Source organism: Podarcis liolepis (genome assembly GCF_965112155.1).
Source record: "Podarcis liolepis genome assembly, chromosome: 15".
NCBI classification, from domain to species: domain Eukaryota; kingdom Metazoa; phylum Chordata; class Lepidosauria; order Squamata; family Lacertidae; genus Podarcis; species Podarcis liolepis.
Genome location: NC_139566.1, coordinates 43530094 through 43550439, shown reverse-complemented (window position 1 = coordinate 43550439; position 20346 = coordinate 43530094). Strand labels below are relative to the sequence as shown.

At 39.7% G+C, this 20346-nt stretch overlaps 1 protein-coding gene across 2 annotated transcripts in view; it reads right to left on the bottom strand.

Annotated features, from left to right (window-relative positions):
- Positions 1 to 20346, bottom strand: part of DNAH10 (dynein axonemal heavy chain 10) — a 123301-nt gene that overhangs the window by 48309 nt on the left and 54646 nt on the right. For both annotated transcript variants that reach the window (XM_083476578.1, XM_083476579.1), the window contains 7 exons: positions 19976 to 20122; positions 17441 to 17632; positions 16951 to 17069; positions 16226 to 16384; positions 14669 to 14804; positions 14185 to 14304; positions 11287 to 11421 (listed from right to left, as the gene is read on the bottom strand). In XM_083476578.1, the coding sequence (XP_083332704.1) occupies positions 11287 to 11421; positions 14185 to 14304; positions 14669 to 14804; positions 16226 to 16384; positions 16951 to 17069; positions 17441 to 17632; positions 19976 to 20122 (1008 nt within the window). The remainder of the gene's footprint in view (positions 1 to 11286; positions 11422 to 14184; positions 14305 to 14668; positions 14805 to 16225; positions 16385 to 16950; positions 17070 to 17440; positions 17633 to 19975; positions 20123 to 20346) is intronic.

The following is a 20346-nucleotide window of genomic DNA, read 5'->3' as shown; positions in this document are numbered from 1 at the left end:
TCATTATTACATTCTATGAGCAGACCAGCAAAGGATTTTCTTCAATGTAGGAAGCAGCTTGCAAACAAGGGCAACACGTCCTGTTTCACCGCCTGAAGCAAGATGAAAAGTGCAATTTTGCACAGCCACTCCTGCCACCAGCCACCTGCTCCTGCCACCACGGTCTGTTCTGCTGCCACTACACATCCTGCCACATCTGACACTGGCAGAGAAGTGGTACTGCCATTGGTGCCAATTTGGGGCATGATTGCACCAATTCTCTGTAAGATCTCACCCAAAATTGTGTGAGATCTCACACAAAATGGACACAATCTTGCCCAAAATTGGCATCAATGGCGGTGGTACCACCTGGGAGCACTTCTGCTGCATAATTGCTAGGCCAGCTCTGTTTGAAAGTGTAGCATGGCAGAGAAGATAATGCAATGACCACTCTTCCAGAGTGTTATGATTTGGAGATCAGTGAAGAAATTGTTGGAGAAAGGCTCCCTACAGAGTCTAAGGAAACTTGGCAGGTTTCAAGAATTAAATGTAACACTATTACAATGAAAGTTAGTGTGCATTTGTGTGCAACATTAAACAATTAATTGGTACAGCTAATTTATTTAGAAATCTTTTTAATCAACTGCAAAGGCAACTCCCAATTAATCAACAAAATATCGCTTTTCATTTTTTTTAAAAAAATAATTTTTTATTAATTTTCCAATACATTTATACATTTTTAACCAAATTGTAACAAAACATCTCTTTTGGACTTCCTTCAGCTTCTCTGGTAATCATCCATGTTTATCTCTTAATTACGCATTCCATTTACATATGTTGTCATTTGTCTTCCCTCTCCCTTCTATTTCTTTTTTAACAATATCTCTCAGTTTTTACAGCGCCTCTCGAAACCCCACTAGCGTTGTTTGTATATCGCATACATTTTTCAGATACTCTACAAACTTTCCCCAGTCTTAGATGAACCTTTGGTCTCGGGCATATCTGATTTTCCCAGTTAATTTGTCCAATTCCGCATAGTCTGTCAATTTCAATCTCCATTCTTCTATCGTCGGTAATTCCTCTTGTTTCCATTTTTGAGCCAATAAAATCCTTGCTGCTGTAACTGCATACTGAAAGAGTTTACAGTCTTTTCTTCTTATTTCTTTTCCTGTAATTCCTAAAAGAAAGGCTTCTGGTTTCTTCACAAAAGTAAATTTTAACATCCTTTTCAATTCATTATAAATCGCATCCCAGAAACCTTTCACCTTCTTACATTCCCACCACATATGGTAAAATGTTCTTTCTTTTTCTTTACATTTCCAACACTTATTACATGTCTTATACATTTTTGCTGATTTTACCGGCGTGATATACCATCTGTAAAACATTTTCATAACATTTTCCTTCAACGCAGTACATGCAGTAAATTTCAGATTTTCTTTCCATAATTTTTCCCAATCGTCAAATTGTATATTATAACCGAAGTCTTTGGCCCATTGTATCATTACCGATTTAACCTCTTCATCTTTCATGTTCCATTCCAACAGTATTTTATACATTTTTGACAAAATTTTATATTCATTATTTATTATATCTACTTGAAACTTTCAATCTTTTCTCCATATCCACATTCTTTTATGTCTTTTTTAAACATTTCATTAACCTGTAAATAATGCAACCAATCATATACATGTTCTTTAATTTGTTCATACGGCTTTAACTTCCATTTTCCCTCCTCTTTAATCACCATTTCACCATATGTGATCCAATTACCTCTCATATTAATTTTCTTTACACTCATAACTTCTAACGGAGATAGCCAGTGTGGAACTTTTGGTTCCAATAAATTTTTGTACCTGTCCCATACCACTATCAATGAATTCCTGAAGATGTGGTTCCCAAAACCTTTATGAATTTTCTTCTTATCACACCATAGGTATGCATGCCATCCAAATCTGTTATCAAAACCTTCAAGGTCTAATAATTTCTTATTGTCTAATTTTATCCATTCTTTTAACCAGCAAAGACATGCTGCTTCATAATATAGTTTCATATCTGGCAGGGCGAAGCCTCCTCTTTCTTTCGCATCTGTTAATAACTTACAGTGGTGCCCCGCAAGACGAACGCCTCGCAAGACGGAAAACCCGCTAGACGAAAGGGCTTTCCGTTTTGGAGGCGCTTCGCAAAACGAATTTCCCTATGGGCTTCCTTCGCAAGACGAAAGCCCATAGGGAAATCTCCGGGACAGCGGGGAAGCGCAGCGCGTCTTCCCCACTGTCCTCGGACCTCCTCCGAAGGCTGGCGGTGGGGCGGAAAGCCCTTCTCCCCGCGCCAGCCTTCGGAAGGCTCCTCCGAAGGCTGGCGGTGGGGAGAAAAGCACTTCTCCCTGCGCCAGCCTTCGGAAGGCTGCTCCGAAGGCTGGCGGTGGGGCGGAAAGCCCTTTTCCCCGCGCCAGCCTTCGGATGGCTGTCCTGAAGACTTGCGGTGGGAGGAGGGTTTTCCTTCCCACCCTCAACATTCAGAATGCTGTTCTGAATGTTGGAGGTGGGGAGGAAAAACCCTCCTCCCACCGCAAGTCCCGGGAACAGAGGAGAAGCGCTGTGCCCCTTCCCCTCTGTTCCCGTACCTGTCCTGAAGGCTTGCGGTGGGGAGAAAAGCCCTTCTCCGCACCGCCAGCCTGGCAAGCGGTTTCCATAGGAATGCATTAATTGATTTTCAATGCATTCCTATGGGAAACCGTGCTTCGCAAGACGAAAAACTCGCAAGAAGAAAAAACTTGCGGAACGAATTAATTTCGTCTTGCGAGGCACCACTGTATATTTTATTCTTGGCTTCTTGCCCTGCCAGATATACCTTGAAATCACTTTTTGCCACTCTTTAAAGATCCCTATCCCCTTTATAATGGGGATAGTCTGAAATAAAAATAACGTATTTGGAAGCACACTCATCTTTATCGTGGAAATTCTGCCCCAAAAGGACAGTTTCATTCTGCCCCACACCTCTAGATCTTTCCTTATTTCCTTCCAAACCGGTACATAATTATTCTGGAACAGGTCAATATTTTTGGGTGTTAACCAAATCCCCAAATATTTTACTTTTTTCACAACCTCTATCTCTGTCTGTTGTTGCATTATTTCTTTCTTATTTTGTTCCATATTTTTTGCAATTATTTTAGTCTTTTTCTTATTCAATCTAAATCCTGCCATTTTTCCAAATTGTTCTATTTCCTCCAAAACTTCTTTTACACTTTCCAGTGGTTCTTTAATTGTTATAACCAGATCATCGGCAAAGGCTTTCACTTTATATTCATTCTGCCCCACTGTTACCCCTTTGATTTATTTTGTCTAATCGCACTTAAAAAGACCTCTAGGACCGTTATAAATAATAATGGCGAGAGCGGACAACCCTGTCTTGTTCCTTTTGATATTTTTATATCCTCTGTAATTACATTATTTACTAGCAGTTTAGCTCTCTGTTCTGTGTACATTGCCTTAATTCCATTGAAGAACTCTTTCCCCACATCCATGCACTCTAAATTTTTCAGCATAAAATCCCATACTATATTATCAAAGGCCTTTTCTGCGTCCACAAACATTAATATCCCTTGTTTCTCATTCCTGGCAGTCAGATATTCCAAAATATTAATTATATTCCTTATATTATCTTTCATTTGTCTGCCTGGAAGGAAACCTGCTTGATCTTTATGGATGATTTTCAACAATATCTTTTTCATTCTCTTCGCTAAAATCCCTGCAAATATTTTGTAATCCGTATTCAATAATAAATAATAATAATAATAATAATAATAATAATAATAATAATAATAATAATTTTTCCCCAATAATGAAATAGGCCTATATTTTTTGACTTGTGTTAAATCCGAATCTTGTTTTGGAATCAAGGTAATAAATGCTTCTTTCCATGTATCTGGGATCTCTCTTTCTTTTAAAATATTATTCATAACTTCTTTCAATGGTGTCGACAATACATCTCTCATTTCTTTGTAATAACCTGATGTAAATCCATCTGGTCCCGGGGCCTTTCCTCTCTTCAATTCTTTTATAGTCTCCTTTATCTCGTCCATTTCTATTGGGGCATTCAGCTGGTCTTTTTGTTCTGTCGGGATCTTCTGCACCTTTTTTTCTTTTAAAAATCTTTCTATTTTCTTTCTATTGTTCCTTTCTTTATTTTTATATAATTGTCTATAAAAGTCCAAGAATCCTTTTCTGATTTCTTTCGGATTAACTATCTCTTCACCATTTACAATGATTTTATTAATTGTGTTTTGTTCCTTTCTCTTTTTAATTTGCCATGCTAACCATTTGCCTGATTTGTTAGCAAATTCGAAGTTTTTCTGTCTCAACCTTTTTATGTTCCATTCCACTTCTTTGTTTATTATCATTGCAAATTGAGTTTGTAAGGTCTTGATTTCTTGTTTAATTTTTAGGTTATTTGGTTTTCTAATTAGTTTTTGTTCATTGTCCATAATCTGCTTCAAAATTTCTTTTTTTCCTTTTTCTCTATTTTTATTCCTCAATGAATTCTGCTGAATGAAAAAAGCCTCTCATAACTGCTTTGCTTGCGTCCCAAACCACATTCATCTTTGTCCCTTTGTTGATATTGTCCACAAAATATTCCGTTAGTTTCTTTCGTGCTTTTTCTAGAGTTTGCTGATCATCTAATAGGTGTTCATTGATTCTCCATCTATAAGTCCTTTCCTCAAAACCTTTTAATTCCATTTTTATTGGATTATGATCCGAAATTACTTTAGGTTGTATTTCAATTTGTTGGATTCTTGGTGTCAGTTCATTCGAAACCCATATTTGATCTATTCTTGACATTGACTGATTTGGTTCTGAATAATAAGTAAATTGCTTCTCCAATGGGTGTCTGAGTCTCCAAATGTCAATCAAACCACAGTTCTTAGTCATCGTAAAAAAAGTCTTAGGTAGTTTCCCTTCCTTATTTGTTCCTTTTCTTAGTCTGTCCATTTCTAATGAAACCACTCCGTTCATGTCTCCCATTATTATAATTTTTTGATCCATATAATCAAATAGTTTTTCTTCCAAGGTTTTGTAGAAATCAGTCTTGTTTCCATTAGGTGCATAGATCCCGACAATTATCAAATTTTCACCTTGCCATTTGATCTGGACTGCTATAATTCTTCCTTCTTCGTCTTTAAAGATTTGTTGAGATTCGATTTTATTTCTGATATATAGAACTACCCCTCTTTTTTTTCTTTGTCCAAAGATACAAATTCATTCCCTAATCTTTTATTAATCAGTATTTTTCTATGTTTCCTTGCCACATGTGTTTCTTGTAAACATATAATATCCAAATTTTTCTTTTTCAAAAATTGTTCAATTTTATTTTGTTTTTTCTTATCATTCATCCCATTAATATTCCAATTCCATAATTTTAGCGCCATGATGGATTCCAATTAAATAAATTTAAATTAATTTTCTTATAACGCATCCTTTTCCTCTCCTTCTCCTTCTTCTACCTCTTCATCCGACTTCTTTCCATTCTCTTCTTTTTCCTCCCCCGATTCTGACTCTTCCTTAGATCCTGCTCCTCCTCCTGCACCTTTGACTTCTTCCTCTTCTGCTTTTAGTTCCTTGTATTTTCTCAAAAATTTCCGTTTCTTCTGGGCTTGTCAACCTGTGTTTCTTACTTTTGTAGAAAAACGAGACTCCCTCAGGGAATTCCCACTTAAAATCAATTTTGTTTTTCTTAAGAATCTGTACCAATGGCTTGTATGGGTCTCTTCGTTTCAGCAATCTTATTGGTATATCTTTAAAAATTATTATGTAATTTCCATCTATGTATAATCTTTTCTCTCTGTTCTTCTGTAATATCAAATTTCTCATTTCTCTGTCTTTAAATGTAATTAAACAGTCCCCTGGAAATTTCCTTGCTTTGTTTGATCTTACTTTCATTCTAAATGCACTTTGTACTGTTTTTACAACTTCTTCTGCTGGTAACTCCAGCCATTGCGCTAACTCCATTATCAATCTCTCTTTAATATCTTCGTTCTGTATCTCCAGCACAGATCTCAGCCTCAGATTCACCTCCCTCTGTCTCAGTTCATTCATAGCCATCACATCTTTAATATCTTCCTGTGCTTTATTTATTTCCATCATCTCCATTTTCATTTTTTCTTCCCGTTTCACCTCTTTCATTTCTAATTTAACCTTTTTCATCCCTTCTTCCAATGATAAAGTTCTTTTTGAAACCTCTCTTATTTGTCCTTTCAGTTCATTGACCGTCTCATCAATTTTTTTGTCCATTTTGCCAATTTTACTATCCACTTGCTCTAATTTTGTTTCCAGATTCTTTTCACTTTGTTTAATTTCTGCAAACATTTTCAATATTTCTGCTTTGAAGTCTGATTCTTGCTTAGATGCTCTCCTTTCTGTCGGTGTCACCCCCTCCACCCCTTTCTTCTGTTGGTGTGCCATTTCTACCTTCTACAACCTCCCTCCCCAATCCTTCACCGAACTGCTATACAGTACAAAACCCTGTTCATTAAATTAGCCAATAGTCAATTATTGTATACCAAATTCAGCTGATACACTTTAAACAATTAATTTCAATTTTTGATTTATGATATGTCACTTCCAAAAAAGTAGGGAGTAGAGTAGGGAGTAAAATAGGGAGTAGAGTAGTAGTGAATGATTTTAAAGTGGTAAAAAAAAGAAAAAAGAAAAATACAGTATGTAGGGAGGGGTGACCTTTGAGAGAAGGGGTACCCAGATAGGTAAGTTGTCAGATTATCTCCTTTTAATAACTTCAAAGGAGAAAAGGAGAGGCCAAATCCAAAATCCAAACCAAAGTATAGGACAGTCTTCTTGCCCCCAATCGGGCTAATCCTTAATTAGAATCTTCTCTTGCACTTCCTCCCATATAAAATTGTAATCCAGTTATGATCCAAGAAGATCGTAACCCAAATAATTTCTTTTATAATTCAAATATAATGTCCAAATATAGTTATTTTCCAAAAATGATTTTTCAAAAATCCAAATATTTTATAGCCTCTAATATCAACTCAGAAAATTGATTCTTAATTGTCTAGTTGGTATTAATTCCAAAATATATTTAAATATTTTTAAAGATGAATCAGTAGAGTCCCAGAAGGAGTATTCCACATAGCACCCAAAACATGAAGTGGGAGAAGTCAGATTTCCTGTTTCTTAAAAATATTCCACTGGCAAGGAAAATCATAGAAAAACAAGTTGTAATGTCTCATTCCATCCACTAGGGAACCGAAGTCCAGATAAGTGGCGTAGATCTAAAATTCATATAAATGTCAGTCTCAAAAGGAAAAAAATAAAAATAAAGGGAAAACCACTTCAATTCCAGATTGTGCTATATTTAATTTTGTCCTCATAAGAATCTATATCGGCCAAAAGATGAAGAGAGGCTTTAATTCTCCCTCTGCAACAGCAGCCTTTTAACTCTTAACAATGGAGTCGAAGGCTCTCCTTCCAACGCGGCTCTTTGTCTTTAAAAGTGAAAGTGGGAAAATACTTCAAGCCTTATATATCCTCCGCTACACCAAAGGCGTCTATTTGCCACTATAGTAACTTTCTGATCCCCCTTTTACTGTAATAATCTTCCTGTGTCCTTGTAACCTCTTCCAAAGTCTCTTTTATACTTTTTAACTTTAGTTCTAAAAGTTTAGAGAGAAACGGAAACAATAGCCGCTAGCGGTAACTCACTTTCAATTTCCAGCTCTGCTTACAATGCTGCGTCTGCGCTGATTCCAGATGACAGCTGAACTCTGTATTAATCCTTTTTAGTTACGGAACCTTCCTCAATGGTATTTCTTCCAAATTATAATTTTGTTGAGTCCAAATTTCTTAAATTTGAGAGTGGAGCGCTGTTCCTTGCAAGGTCGGGGCTTCGCTAATCGGCCATAGCAATGGCTTCCCGATAGCCTGCTGATCCTCCCTCCGTGCTCTTCGCCCCTTTTCGGGGTTACCTGATGGCCGGTAGGTTAGCTCTAGGCACTGCCGGGAACCAGACCCTCCACCCTCCAGAGGCTTTATGGAGGGGGGGTTATTTTGCCCAATAACCCCCCGTTTCGACCAAAATAGCTGGGATTCCTCTAGCGGAAAAATCCCTCGCTTGCGACGGGCTCGCGCTCCACCGGAAGTCCCCAAAATATTGCTTTTTAAAATGTAAATACTTCTTTAAAAATTTGCAGATGACAGGTACCTCTTAGAAGAGGAATTGCCCTTTCTTCTCACATAAAAGGGAATGACTCTTCTAAAATGGCAGCTGCTGCAATATGCACCACCTAAAATACAGTGTATGAAATCCAATGATGCAATGGAGTACCTCCATGGGGTTTCTACCCACTCCAGCCACCTGCATGCCCTCCAAATCTGCTTAGGGAGGTTGGGGTCTTGCCAGAGGAGAAGTGGGGGCTGGAGAGTAGAAACTGGAAGTCCCATAGTGCAACTGGAGTTCCTTTTGCACAAGCAGGTGGACATAATTCAGTAGAAATCTTGCATTGATCTTGCAAGCTGATCTTACAGCTTGAGTCCAAGATCCCTAAGGACTGTCTAAACCTGGTCATTGAGATTTTTTGCAGTATTTTTTATTTATTTTTAAATAATTTTATTTTTCTTTATTGCATTTATAACCCATTTTTTTCTCTAAGGAGCTCAAAGTGGCATACATGGTTCTCTTCATAAGGATGAGAGTCAGTGAGCTTCACGGCTGAGCAGGGACACTCTGGCCACTATAGCACACTGGCTCATGCCCTGATCCCTGAGATTATCTAGAGCAGCACTGTTGGTTGTGCCCAGTATCACAGAGGCCACAATGGCCTCAACAAGAAATCAGGCATTTAATGATGTTGGTCCCATGCTATAGAAAATTCTTTCAGGAGAGATTAAGCAGGTATTCTTGCTTCTGACTTTCAATCATCTCTTAAAGACTTTAATGCCAATAGGCTGATACAGTTGTTTAAAACTTCATTGAGTAGCCAGTTTTTTATTGAGTGGTTTGTACTGCTTTTAAAGGTTTTTATGCTGATGTACATCACCCTGATTATAAGACGTAAACAGTCTTATAAATAAAAAAAATCTTACCCCTTATACATTTTGTTCAAAAACTATTGCACATTTGTGCACATTTAATTTATTAGGTATTCAATTAAAACTCATTTGATTAGACAACTAATATTCATTTAATTAGTCAAGAGCCCTAATACTTAAGTGAAGTAAACTGTGATGCTCGGAGCAAATGTCATAAATGGAGCTGAGCTATTTCTCATTGTTGATCAAACCCTGAAGGAGAGTTTTTCTATTTCAGACCATGTCTTGGAATCTTCCGTAAAATTTCAAATTCATGACTGTGGTAAAGAAGGTGAAATATCTAGGGGTATACTTAACATCTAAGAATGTGAATTTGTATAAGGACAACTATGAAAAATGTTGGTCAGAAATTAAAAAAGATCTAGAAATATGGTCAAATTTGAAATTGTCAATGTTAGGCCGAATTGCAGTAATCAAAATGAATGTATTGCCTAGAATGTTATTTTTGTTTCAGACCTTGCAGATTCTTGACAAGATGGAATGTTTTAAGAGGTGGCACAAAGACATTTCGAAATTTGTCTGGCAGGGCAAAAAGCCCCGAATTAAATTTAAGATATTGACAGATGCTAAAGAAAGAAGGGGTTTTGCCCTGCCGGACCTAAAATTGTACTATGAGGCAGCAGCTTTTTGCTGGCTGAAAGAATGGATGCTCCTCGAGAATACGGACATCTTGGATCTGGAAGGTTTTAATAATGCTTTTGGTTGGCATGCATATCTTTGGTATGATAAAGTTAGCAGTGCCTTTAAAAATCACATTGTTAGAAAAGCATTGATTAATGTTTGGATAAGATATAAAGATCTATTGGAAAACAAAACCCCTAGATGGGTCTCACCAGTGGAGGCTAAAGCAGTGAAGAAACTCAATATGGAGGTCGGATGGCCGAAGTATTGGGAAATTTTAAAACAGGATGGAGATAAGTTCAAACTACAAAGTCAGGAGAAATTGAAGCATAAAGTAGAAAATTGGTTCCAATATCGTCAAATAATGGAATTTTTTAAACAGGACAGGAAAATCGGTTTCCAGGTGGAAAAATCAAAATTAGAAACCGAACTGTTAGAACCCAATACTAAGAATTTATCTAGAATGTACAACTTGCTGTTGAAATGGAACACACAGGATGAAACAGTTAAATCGGCTATGATCAAGTGGGCTCAGGATGTTGGACATAACATTATGTCAGCTGACTGGGAATGGTTATGGAACACCGGTATTAAATTTACGGCATGTAATGCCTTAAAGGAAAACATTATGAAAATGGTATACAGGTGGTACATGACCCCAGTCAAGCTGGCAAAAATCTATCATTTGCCCGATAATAAATGTTGGAAGTGTAAAGAGACTGAAGGTACCTTTTATCACCTTTGGTGGACATGCCCGAAGATTAAGGCCTTCTGGGAAATGATCTACAATGAAATGAAAAAGGTACTTAAATGTACCTTTCCTAAAAAACCAGAGGCCTTTCTCTTGGGCATGGTCGGCCAATTGGTGACAAAGAAAGATAGAACTTTTTTTATGTATGCCACAACAGCAGCAAGAATACTCATCGCAAAGTATTGGAAGACACAAGATTTACCCACTGTGGAAGAATGGCAGATGAAAGTGATGGACTATATGACATTGGCCGAGATGACAGGCAGAATCCGTGACCAACGAAAAGAGACGGTGGAAGAGGAGTGGAAAAAATTTAAAAGCTACCTTAAGGACTACTATAAACTTAATGAATGCTAAAATGTTGTGGTTCCCAGAAGCAAAAGGGTACAGGGATATAAGGTTAGACTATAAAAGAGGACTAAGATGATAGAGATTGGAAAGTAACAATTGGGAGTTGCTAGTTGAATTATGGACATTGGGATGCAGAGAGGGGGGGTATGGGGAAGTCCAAGAAAAGAGGTTTATGAAAATATGTTTGAAATTATACGTGTATGTTTGTCTTTTTTAATGTTTGTTTGTTTTTCTTAAAAATGTTGTAAAACCAATAAAAATTTTATAAAAAAATAAAAATAAAATAAAATTTCAAATTCAGTCTATATAAATCTCTCCAAATCTTACTCTGGTCCAGAAAAGGGGACGGGAAGGGTAGTTCTACTAAATTCTCCTTAGACATATGCCTGAAGTTTGAAAAGTTTATTGCTCTGTTCACTGCTTGAAGAACCTCCATTGCAAATGTTTATATTAATTTGCAAAGCCGGTATTTCTTACCATATTGAGATCTGTCTGTGGAAGAATGGTCTTTAATTTCTCCCCTTGCCGTCCATCGACAATTCCTTCTACGATCATTTCAATCAGGTAGGGTACATATTTGGCAAATAATCTATCTAAGAGTTGTTTTTCTGCCTGAGGAACAAAATCAAAACAAAGTAATTCTAATGTATCCATTTTATTTGTATCTTCCTGTGCAGAGGGATATACTCTTCCCCTCTTGTGATTGTGGATCAACCTCTTCTAAATAACAAGATCTAATCCATGGAAGGGAGGGCACAACACACCTGCTCTTGTAAGTCAGAAGTAAGAGCAGGAAAGCCCAAATGCCGTGGAGGACACAGGACGGGAATAGGATAGGGTGGTTTCCAACCAAATCTTAACTATCTATCTGGAATTTGCCACCAGGCCCTCATGGCACCTAATGAAATTCCCCAAATTGTGGGTTTCCCTGCCCCATTTCTTTGTTGTTGGCAGTTGCTAATAAGGCATGACTTCACATCACATTGTGAGTCATAGCTGTCAACGTTTCCCTTTTTTTAAGGGAAATTCCCATATTCCGAATAGGATTCCTCGCAAGAAAAGGGAAAAGTTGACAGCTATGTTGTGAGTTCTCCTAAAACGTCCAAAGTAATGAGATTTAAAATAAAAATAAAAATTGAAAGGTGCTCCAGTGAATTACTCAAGGAAGCTCTTCATGTGGGAGATTTCCACTTTTCTGTCAACCCCTCAGAACCTCTGTAGATAGGTTCAGTCAACCTATCTACATGTTCCAATATTGTAGCTGGACAGGCAGTTTTTTCAATTCTGCTATCAGAAAGGAACATTGTTGTCCATGGGTAGGCAAACTAAGGCCCAGATCCGGCCCAATCGCCTTCTAAATCCAGCCCGCGGACGGTCCGGGAATCAGTGTGTTTTTGCATGAGTAGAATGTGTCATTTTATTTAAAATACATCTCTGGGTTGTTTGTAGGGCATAGGAATTCATTCATTTCCCCCCCCCCAAAAAATATAGTCTGGCCCCCCACAAGGTCTGAGGGACAGTGGACCGGCCCCCTGCTGAAAAAGTTTGATAACCCCTGTATGTTGTCCAATAAAAACATCTTTTAGATGGGACCAGTCTGTTAGGTAGGCCCCAACACCATCTAGTGTCCAAAAGCAGGAAATGTTCACAGAGTCAAGGAATACGATATACAACCACCCCGACCCCAATTCCAGTCCCTTTCTTGATGAGACCAACACAGGATATCATCAGAAGCACAACTGTAGGAGCAGAGAAGAGAACAGCAGAGACTTCCTCAATGCACTACCTCAAAAAAGACTTCCGCATCTATTACAAGGATAGGTAAAGGTAAAGGTACCCCTGCCCGTACAGGCCAGTCGTGTCCGACTCTGGGGTTGTGCGCCCATCTCACTTAAGAGGCCGGGGGCCAGCGCTGTCCAGAGACATTTCCGGGTCACGTGGCCAGCATGACGAAGCTGCTCTGGCGAGCCAGCACCAGCGCAGCACACGGAAACGCCGTTTACCTTCCCGCTATAAAGCGGTTCCTATTTATCTGCTTGCACTTGGGGGTGCTTTCAAACTGCTAGGTGGGCAGGAGCTGGGACCGAAGGATGGGAGCTCACCCCGCCACGGGGATTCGAACTGCCGACCATGCGATTGGCAAGCCCTAGGCGCTGAGGTTTTACCCACAGCGCCACCCGCGTCCCATTACAAGGATAATCAACTGCAATAATATTGATTGACATGAGTAAGAAGAGTCTTAGCATCCTAAGGAAAAAGCAGTCCAAAATGCCATATTTACACATATCCAGAAACTAATAATGTTGCTCAAGGCCATGGAGGCTTAGTCATTCCTGATTCAAGGTTGCAGGGAGAAGGGAAGGAAACCTGTGAGGAAAAAGTGAGTGCTTTTGTTGTTTTTCAAAGAGAAGAAGGAGAAAGAGTGATCGAGCTGGGAGAGAAAAATCAGTAAAAACATTGCAGAGTGAGAAATGCAGAGAGACAAGTACAGCTGCTGTGACCAAGGCAAGATAGCAAAGGAACTGGGCTGGATCCTTCTCAAAGCTGCATCATGTGACCCTGCCTGTCCTAAGGAGTTATGGAGACAACCCATGTCTAGATGTCTTCCTCTCACTGACCGGAGAATAATACACACCCAGGTGTGTAATTCTTTTCCTGGTATGGGAGCATGTCAGGGGGCTGGGATGGCTGTGGGTCGTTTGGATCCCAGCTGTTTCTTGGTCCTCCCTGGCCATATCTGACCCAAACCCTGACCCAGAGACCCTGTGTCTCCTCTACAAGAGGTCTGGAAGGTGGCAACATGAGAACAGGCCTTTTCTGCAGTGGCTCCACACTTGTGGAATGGTCGCCCCAGTGAGGCTCACCTAGCACCTTCATCGCATATCTTTAGGCACCAGGCAGAAACATTTCTCTTCTCCCCGGCTAATTAAGCCATCTGTGCCCTTTTAAACTGTGCAGTGCAGGGTACTGTTTTTGTTTGTTACTATGTTATGTGTGTTTGTGTTTTTATATTGCAAACCACCCTGTGATCCATTCTTATTATTTATAATTATATCTCCTTTGAGCTCTACCAACATCAGAGCACCAGCAGTGGCTAGGCCTGTGTATCAGAGGATTCAGCAGCAGCAAGGAGGGGGGAATCCAACTTAGGATTTTCTTCTCCAGTGCTGGAACTCCATCTCCAGAGCTGGACAGGGGTATCTGACATATCCTGTGGCCCCTGGGACACCCTCCCAAATCCTGCACCCCAACCAGAGAACTCAGTTTGTCTGGAAACCTCACATAAAATTTAGCTTGTCTGGATATACTGGAAAACCAGTAACTGGTGATTTACAACAAATGCTTCCAAGTGCAGTCTAAGGAGACATTTTCTACCTTGCTTCTTTGGTTCGTCCATTTCTCCCAATAAGGTTTGTATCTCAAGTTCTTGGGGTCCACAAAGACCATCCCACAGCGTGATACCGTCGCAGGTGAAGCATACTGTAAGTCTCCAACCTAGGAAGGAAGCACATTTACTGGAAACTGGTTGGAGGAGTGGCCTCGTGCCTGGAGAACCTCCACCACAAAATGGAAGCTGGCATGCTGCATTCTATTTCTGAAGTGAATCAAGTTTGGCCCTAATGAACTTGGATATAGGACTGCCTAGACCCACATGTAGCCCACTCTGCGCAATTCAGAAGAAAAGCTGAGTGTAAGAGTAAGAAAACAGTAAAATAAATAAATACGATAAAAATTGAGAAACACCACCACCTCCCAAGACCAAAATGGATGGATAACAGGTCACTTGAGCTGTTATATTTAATGAAATGTCTGGCCATCAGTATCTGTTGTTTCAAAACTTCAGAAGTGACTTCCTTACCTCAAATAAAAGGGCACAATGGGCTTGGAGTCTGATTCGTTCCCCATTTGCCAAAGTCAACAACTTGTTATCATCCATCACAGAATTCATGTTTTCTACCCAGAGGGCATCCACATCTCCATCAAATAAAATGTACCTGTATACAAAGATTAAAGAAAGGCACTTATATAATGACACATCCCCAAAACACTTCTATTCTAATTCATTTTGATCTGTGTACTTTCACTGGATTGCAGGAAGGTTATTGAGGAAATGAGGGGAAATTATAGCAAAACAAATCTGAAACTATTAAGGACCCGCAAGTGTAATGTCTAACCCAGAGGTTTGCAATCCTTTCCCCCTACTAAATAATTCCAGTAATGGAACAATATCCTGTGAAGTCCAACCCCCCCCCCCCAAAGAAGCATTAAACAAAACAAAACAAAACATGAAAACAAATAATTTAACCAAAATTTTAACCCTGACGGAAAGCTTACTCAACCCAAAGATTCCACGGAGCATTGGTTGAAAAGTACTGGATAGGAAAAATTATGTTTAAAGAGCTGATAATCTTACTGATGGTTGCTAGATTAAATTTAACAAAATACTGGAAAGTATACCAAAAAGCTGATCAATTGCTTTGATGGGAAAATGAGCACATAAAATGAAAACATTGAGAAAAGCAAAAGAGCCAGACAAATTTGGAGAAATATGATATCATATTATTGCATTCACTTCTGACAAGGAAAACAATTTTATTCTACCTCAAACTCATGCTGATTTGTGAATAACTGATTTTGGCTGTGTTGCAGTCAAATATAGCTAGCAAGAATACGGCTTGCATGAAGTGGTTAAGGTAATAGAATTGCATTCCTAGAGTCAGCTAGGCCATGCCCCTCACCTGGAAGGAAGTTAAGCTTCCTCCTTTGTTCATTCTCTTTCACCTTGTGAACTCACCAAGATAGGACGTGTCTGAGCTTGCCCTCTACAAGTTGTTTGTGTGCTCAGAAATATGTTTCTGTATTTTGTAAACCCAAAATACAGAATACTACCTGCGTTTTTCTTGCAGCTGTATGGAATAATGCATGAATCATATCTTACGAGTTAAGTAAAGTATTCAAACTTATTAATGGTGTGGGAAGCAGTGTTAAGTGACTAGAACAGGATATTTAAAAGGTCTAACGGCCTATATTCCTCACACTTCAGGGTGATGCATGATTCTGTGTTTTAAAACTCTGCTGGGGGCTCTCACTTGCTGGAGAGTATGTTTGGCTCTGCTCTTTTGATATAGGTATCCAGCCAAGTACTTTATTAATGACCCCACAATGATCCCATGTTATCTCTTTTTCCCCAAAAGCTGATTGTATTGTCTGCATTTCTTTGAATCTGATTCTCTTTAGTTTTCCTTTCTCTGTTGTTGTCCTGATGATAACATTACAATGTGCTCTTGGCCTTGCATTAATTCTCTTGTAATTTATCTATAATCTGTCATTTTTCTCTTATGTTTGTTTGGTTACAAAACTTAATAATGCAGTTTAAACACAAATACAAATATTGGTCTAACCCTTAAGAAATTACCTTCTCTCTTTTTTATCTGTGGGTTTATTGATTTCCCTAAAGATGTTGGACAAAACTCCATCAGTCCAGTCTCGTGTGGTGGGGTCTAGGATTCCGTAAAGCTCAATAACACTCATGGCTTTGGGGTTCAGCGTGTAAAGTTTGGTCACCAATGACAGCCTAAATGGACATCAGAGGTGCAGTTAAGAAGAAAAACACATTGCAGTAGAACTTGCCAAAGCAACTCCTGTATACAAACACTTCACAATTCGTACCCAATAAAAACATGAGGTGCCCTGCTGAATCAGATCAAAGTAAATCAAAGCTTGATCCTGCTTTCCACAGTGGCTACCAGATATCCCTGGAAAGCTCATAAGCAGAGCTTAAATGCAGTAGCCCTCCTCACTGTTTTCCCTCAGCAACTGACACAATTGGTCAGTTCACGGAAGCCACACCTATTGCTCGATGGGGTTGCCAATTGCGGTGCTAGAATGCGCCACAACATCATCCAAGTGACTGACCTCAGCAAGTATTTCAATTTCAAATATCTTGATTGTTTCTACTTTCTGGTTGAGTATTTTTATTTATTTACTTGATTTAGGGAGGCGAAGCTGCCTTTCTCACCCCCTGGCTATGCCCATGAAAGTGGAGGAAGCGAGGAAGTGGATTCTCATCCTCTTGCTCTTTTGAACGGATAGCAACAAGTCTTACCAAGTTATCTACCTGTATTCATAATCTGTACTCACTTTGTCTGAGCCTGGCACAAGGTATTGATAACCACAGACTTGCCGCCTCCTGTTGGCCCCACCACCATTGTAGTATGACGAGTCAACATAGTTTCATACATTTGGACAACTTTATCCACCTGATAAAAAACCATTAAAAGGCCTCATAGAGCATACATCAGCTAAACTCACTATTAGCCTTTTTTTTCTAATAGTACTGTATAAATCAACAAAATTCCATTTTAGGAGAATTTAAGTCAAAAGATATAACCCAAATACCCCAGGTTGAAAGTAAAAGAAAGAAAAGAAAATTCCAAGTCATCATAATCTGAATAGATGATGGAAAGAAGTGTCTTCCGCCACCTAAAAGGATTATTATTGCTACTTATGGACTGGATGGAAGACCTTACTGCAGCAGAGCCAGGCTTTAAGGTTGCCTTTTACACAGGCTCCCCAAAATGTGGCCTGGCATTTATGATACTTTCCATTTTTCTGTGTTTCTTTTTCATACCTGAATTGGCAGGACAACGTAGCCTCCTTCAGCCAACACTTGCTCAACAGCATCATTAAAATTAGGGTAGCGTACTCGAGGGCAATCAAGTCCAGGAAACAGGTCAGAGATGAGGCCAAGAAAAAGAGGAACATCTTCAAAAACAAATTTTGGGAGATTCATGTCTCGCAGAGCTCTCATCAGGACCACATCCTAGGGTGATGGTGGTTGTAAAAAGCAATTAACATGTTTAGTGAGCAAAATAGGTTTTCTTGAGCACCCTGCCCCCAATTTAGTAGCTCCCTCAAATAGCTACTGCCTTTCACCACATAACAGTTAAAGGTTTGAGGCTGAAACAAGACAGAAGTACTTTTTTGGAGTACAGGGGGCAGGTGAATATGGGGGGCTACCTGGTCCTGAATGGAGTAACTGTGCACAGGACCAGGTGCGCAGCCTGGGAATCATTTTGAACTCACAGCTATCCATGGAGACACAGGTCAATTCTGTGTCCAGGGCAGCTGTCTAACAGCCTCATCTGGTACACAGGTTGAGACCCTACCTGCCCGCGGACTGTCTCACCAGAGTGGTGCATGCTCTGGTTATCTCCCGCTTGGACTACTGCAAATGGGGCTACCTTTGAAGGTGACTCAGAAACTACAACTAATCCAGAATGCGGCAACTAGACTGGTGACTGGGAGTGACCTCCAATACCATATAAAACCAGTCCTAAAGGATCTACACTGGTTCCAGTATGTTTCCTAGCACAATTCAAAGTGTTGGTGCTGACCTTTAAGATCCTAAACGGCATTCGCCCTATATACCTGAAGGAAGATCTCCATCACCATTGTTCAGCCTGGATACTGAGATCCACCTCCAAGGGCCTTCTGGTGGTTCCCTCGCTTTGAGGAGTGAGGTTACAGGGAACCAAGCAGAGGGCCTTCCCAATAGTCGCACCTACCCTGTGGAACGTAGGGCAGTACTTCTGTCTTGTCAGGATTCAACCTCAATCTGTTAGCTGCCACACATCCTCCAACACCCTTACAAAGCCCTATACAGCTTAGGATTCTCCCATGTGTATCTTTCTGCCAAGTATTCACTCTGCAGCAACCTATCAGAGGGCATTCTTGATATATGCATGTCGAATGTTGAATGTCGAATGCCCTTCCTTCACACCAGACTGACTTTGATGGCTTTTCAGTGCCAGTTTAAAACTATTTTATTCATCCAGGCCTGTGGCTGAATTGCTTCATTTGTGGGTTTGTGCCCTTGCCTGACTATCTGGGTTTATTATTATTTTATTGCTATATTGTAGTACATATTTGTTTTTATGATAAATTATTGTTTTAGTGTGTATTATGATTTATTTGAAATTACACCTTGCTCTGAGATGGTATTTCACAAAGTGTGTTAGAAATTGCCTGAATAAATAAAAGGCCAACAGCTTCTGGCCAAGCACTTGCACCAGGCTACTTTTGCTGCCCCAGATGCATAACACCCACAGCCAGCGCAGAGGAGACCAAGGAAATGAACACAGGAGAATGGTACTGAGCTGAATTAGGCCACAACTTTATTGATTACAGGTAAGAGTAGGTTTGGCTACGCGCACGCTGACTCATAGGAACCCAGGGGGTCAGCCCTGTGCTGGGGAGTCACCCCCGACATTTATTGGGTGCCACAATCCCGCACAGGCCCGCCATTGGGAGAGGTGTTTTGGCCCATCAGTCCCTGTGTGGACTCCTGGCAGAGTCAACCTCCTGGACGCCCTTAATGGAGTGCCCATGTGGCTAAAGATCCAGTCCAATGCCCACATGCCCCTGCCCCAATTGGCTTGAAGGCAATGCCCACCTCTAGCAGCTATGGTGGCTCATTCAACAGAAGTAATATATTTTGCATTACCTCTGGAAATTTATACTTCATTCTGACCAAACCAAGCTTACTAGAGCAAAATAAACACCAGGATTATGCCCCTAAAATATATATATCGAAAAATAAAATATTGGAACACACCTAGGGTGGGCACACACCATTTTCTCTATATTGTTCACATAGTACATTTGTGACTAAGACTGAAACGTCTTGCACTCAATTATATGTAACACAGGCCCAGATGAGACAGTTTGTTTATGATTTTTTTCTTTAGTGACAGTGACATGAGACATACAGTGGGAGGGGTGTTTCTCTCTCTGAAACATGAAGTACACTCTGAGTATTTTGTTTTCTTTCATGTTTGATGCTGTTAAATCGAATAAGGAGGGATGAAGGTTTTATGGTCATATTTGCAGGGGCTGGAAAAGATGACATTTGGGGGTCCCTTCCAACTCTACAATTCTATGGTTTTATGATATAGTGCTAGAGGGCCGTAAAAATTTGCGTCCTGGGCTTTTTAGACTCGTCTACCTATGTACTATCGGGAACCCAAATGGCACATTGGTTGCCAGATATGATTTTTTTTTTCAGCTCTCCCAGGGACTAGCCCATAGTCATGGGGTCATGTGAATAAGCCCCCAGATTCTCTATTTTCCAGGATGCCAGGATAATGGATTAGGATAGGCTTACCTCATTTAGATCCGGTGAGCCTCTCTTCAATTCCCCTGCCATCACCAGTACTGACTTCAGAGCCCGAAGCCCAAAATCATAGTGATGCTGTTTTGAAAGTTGTTCCCTTGCTAGTTTGTAGAGCACTGTCATCTTCTTGGCCAGGGTCTTGCAGACAAAATGCAGCATGAACATATAAATGTGTGGGTTTTTTAAATAAAAAAGCCCTGAAGCTCCCCATGTGCACTTTATTCATACATGAACATAACTACATGAATCACGTGTGTGAATGAACCACTATAGGTTCAACACCTTAAGTGAAACTTGCAATATACATATATATAATATTGCCAGTTTTGAAAAGCCCTCAAATTGGCTAACAACATTCACAA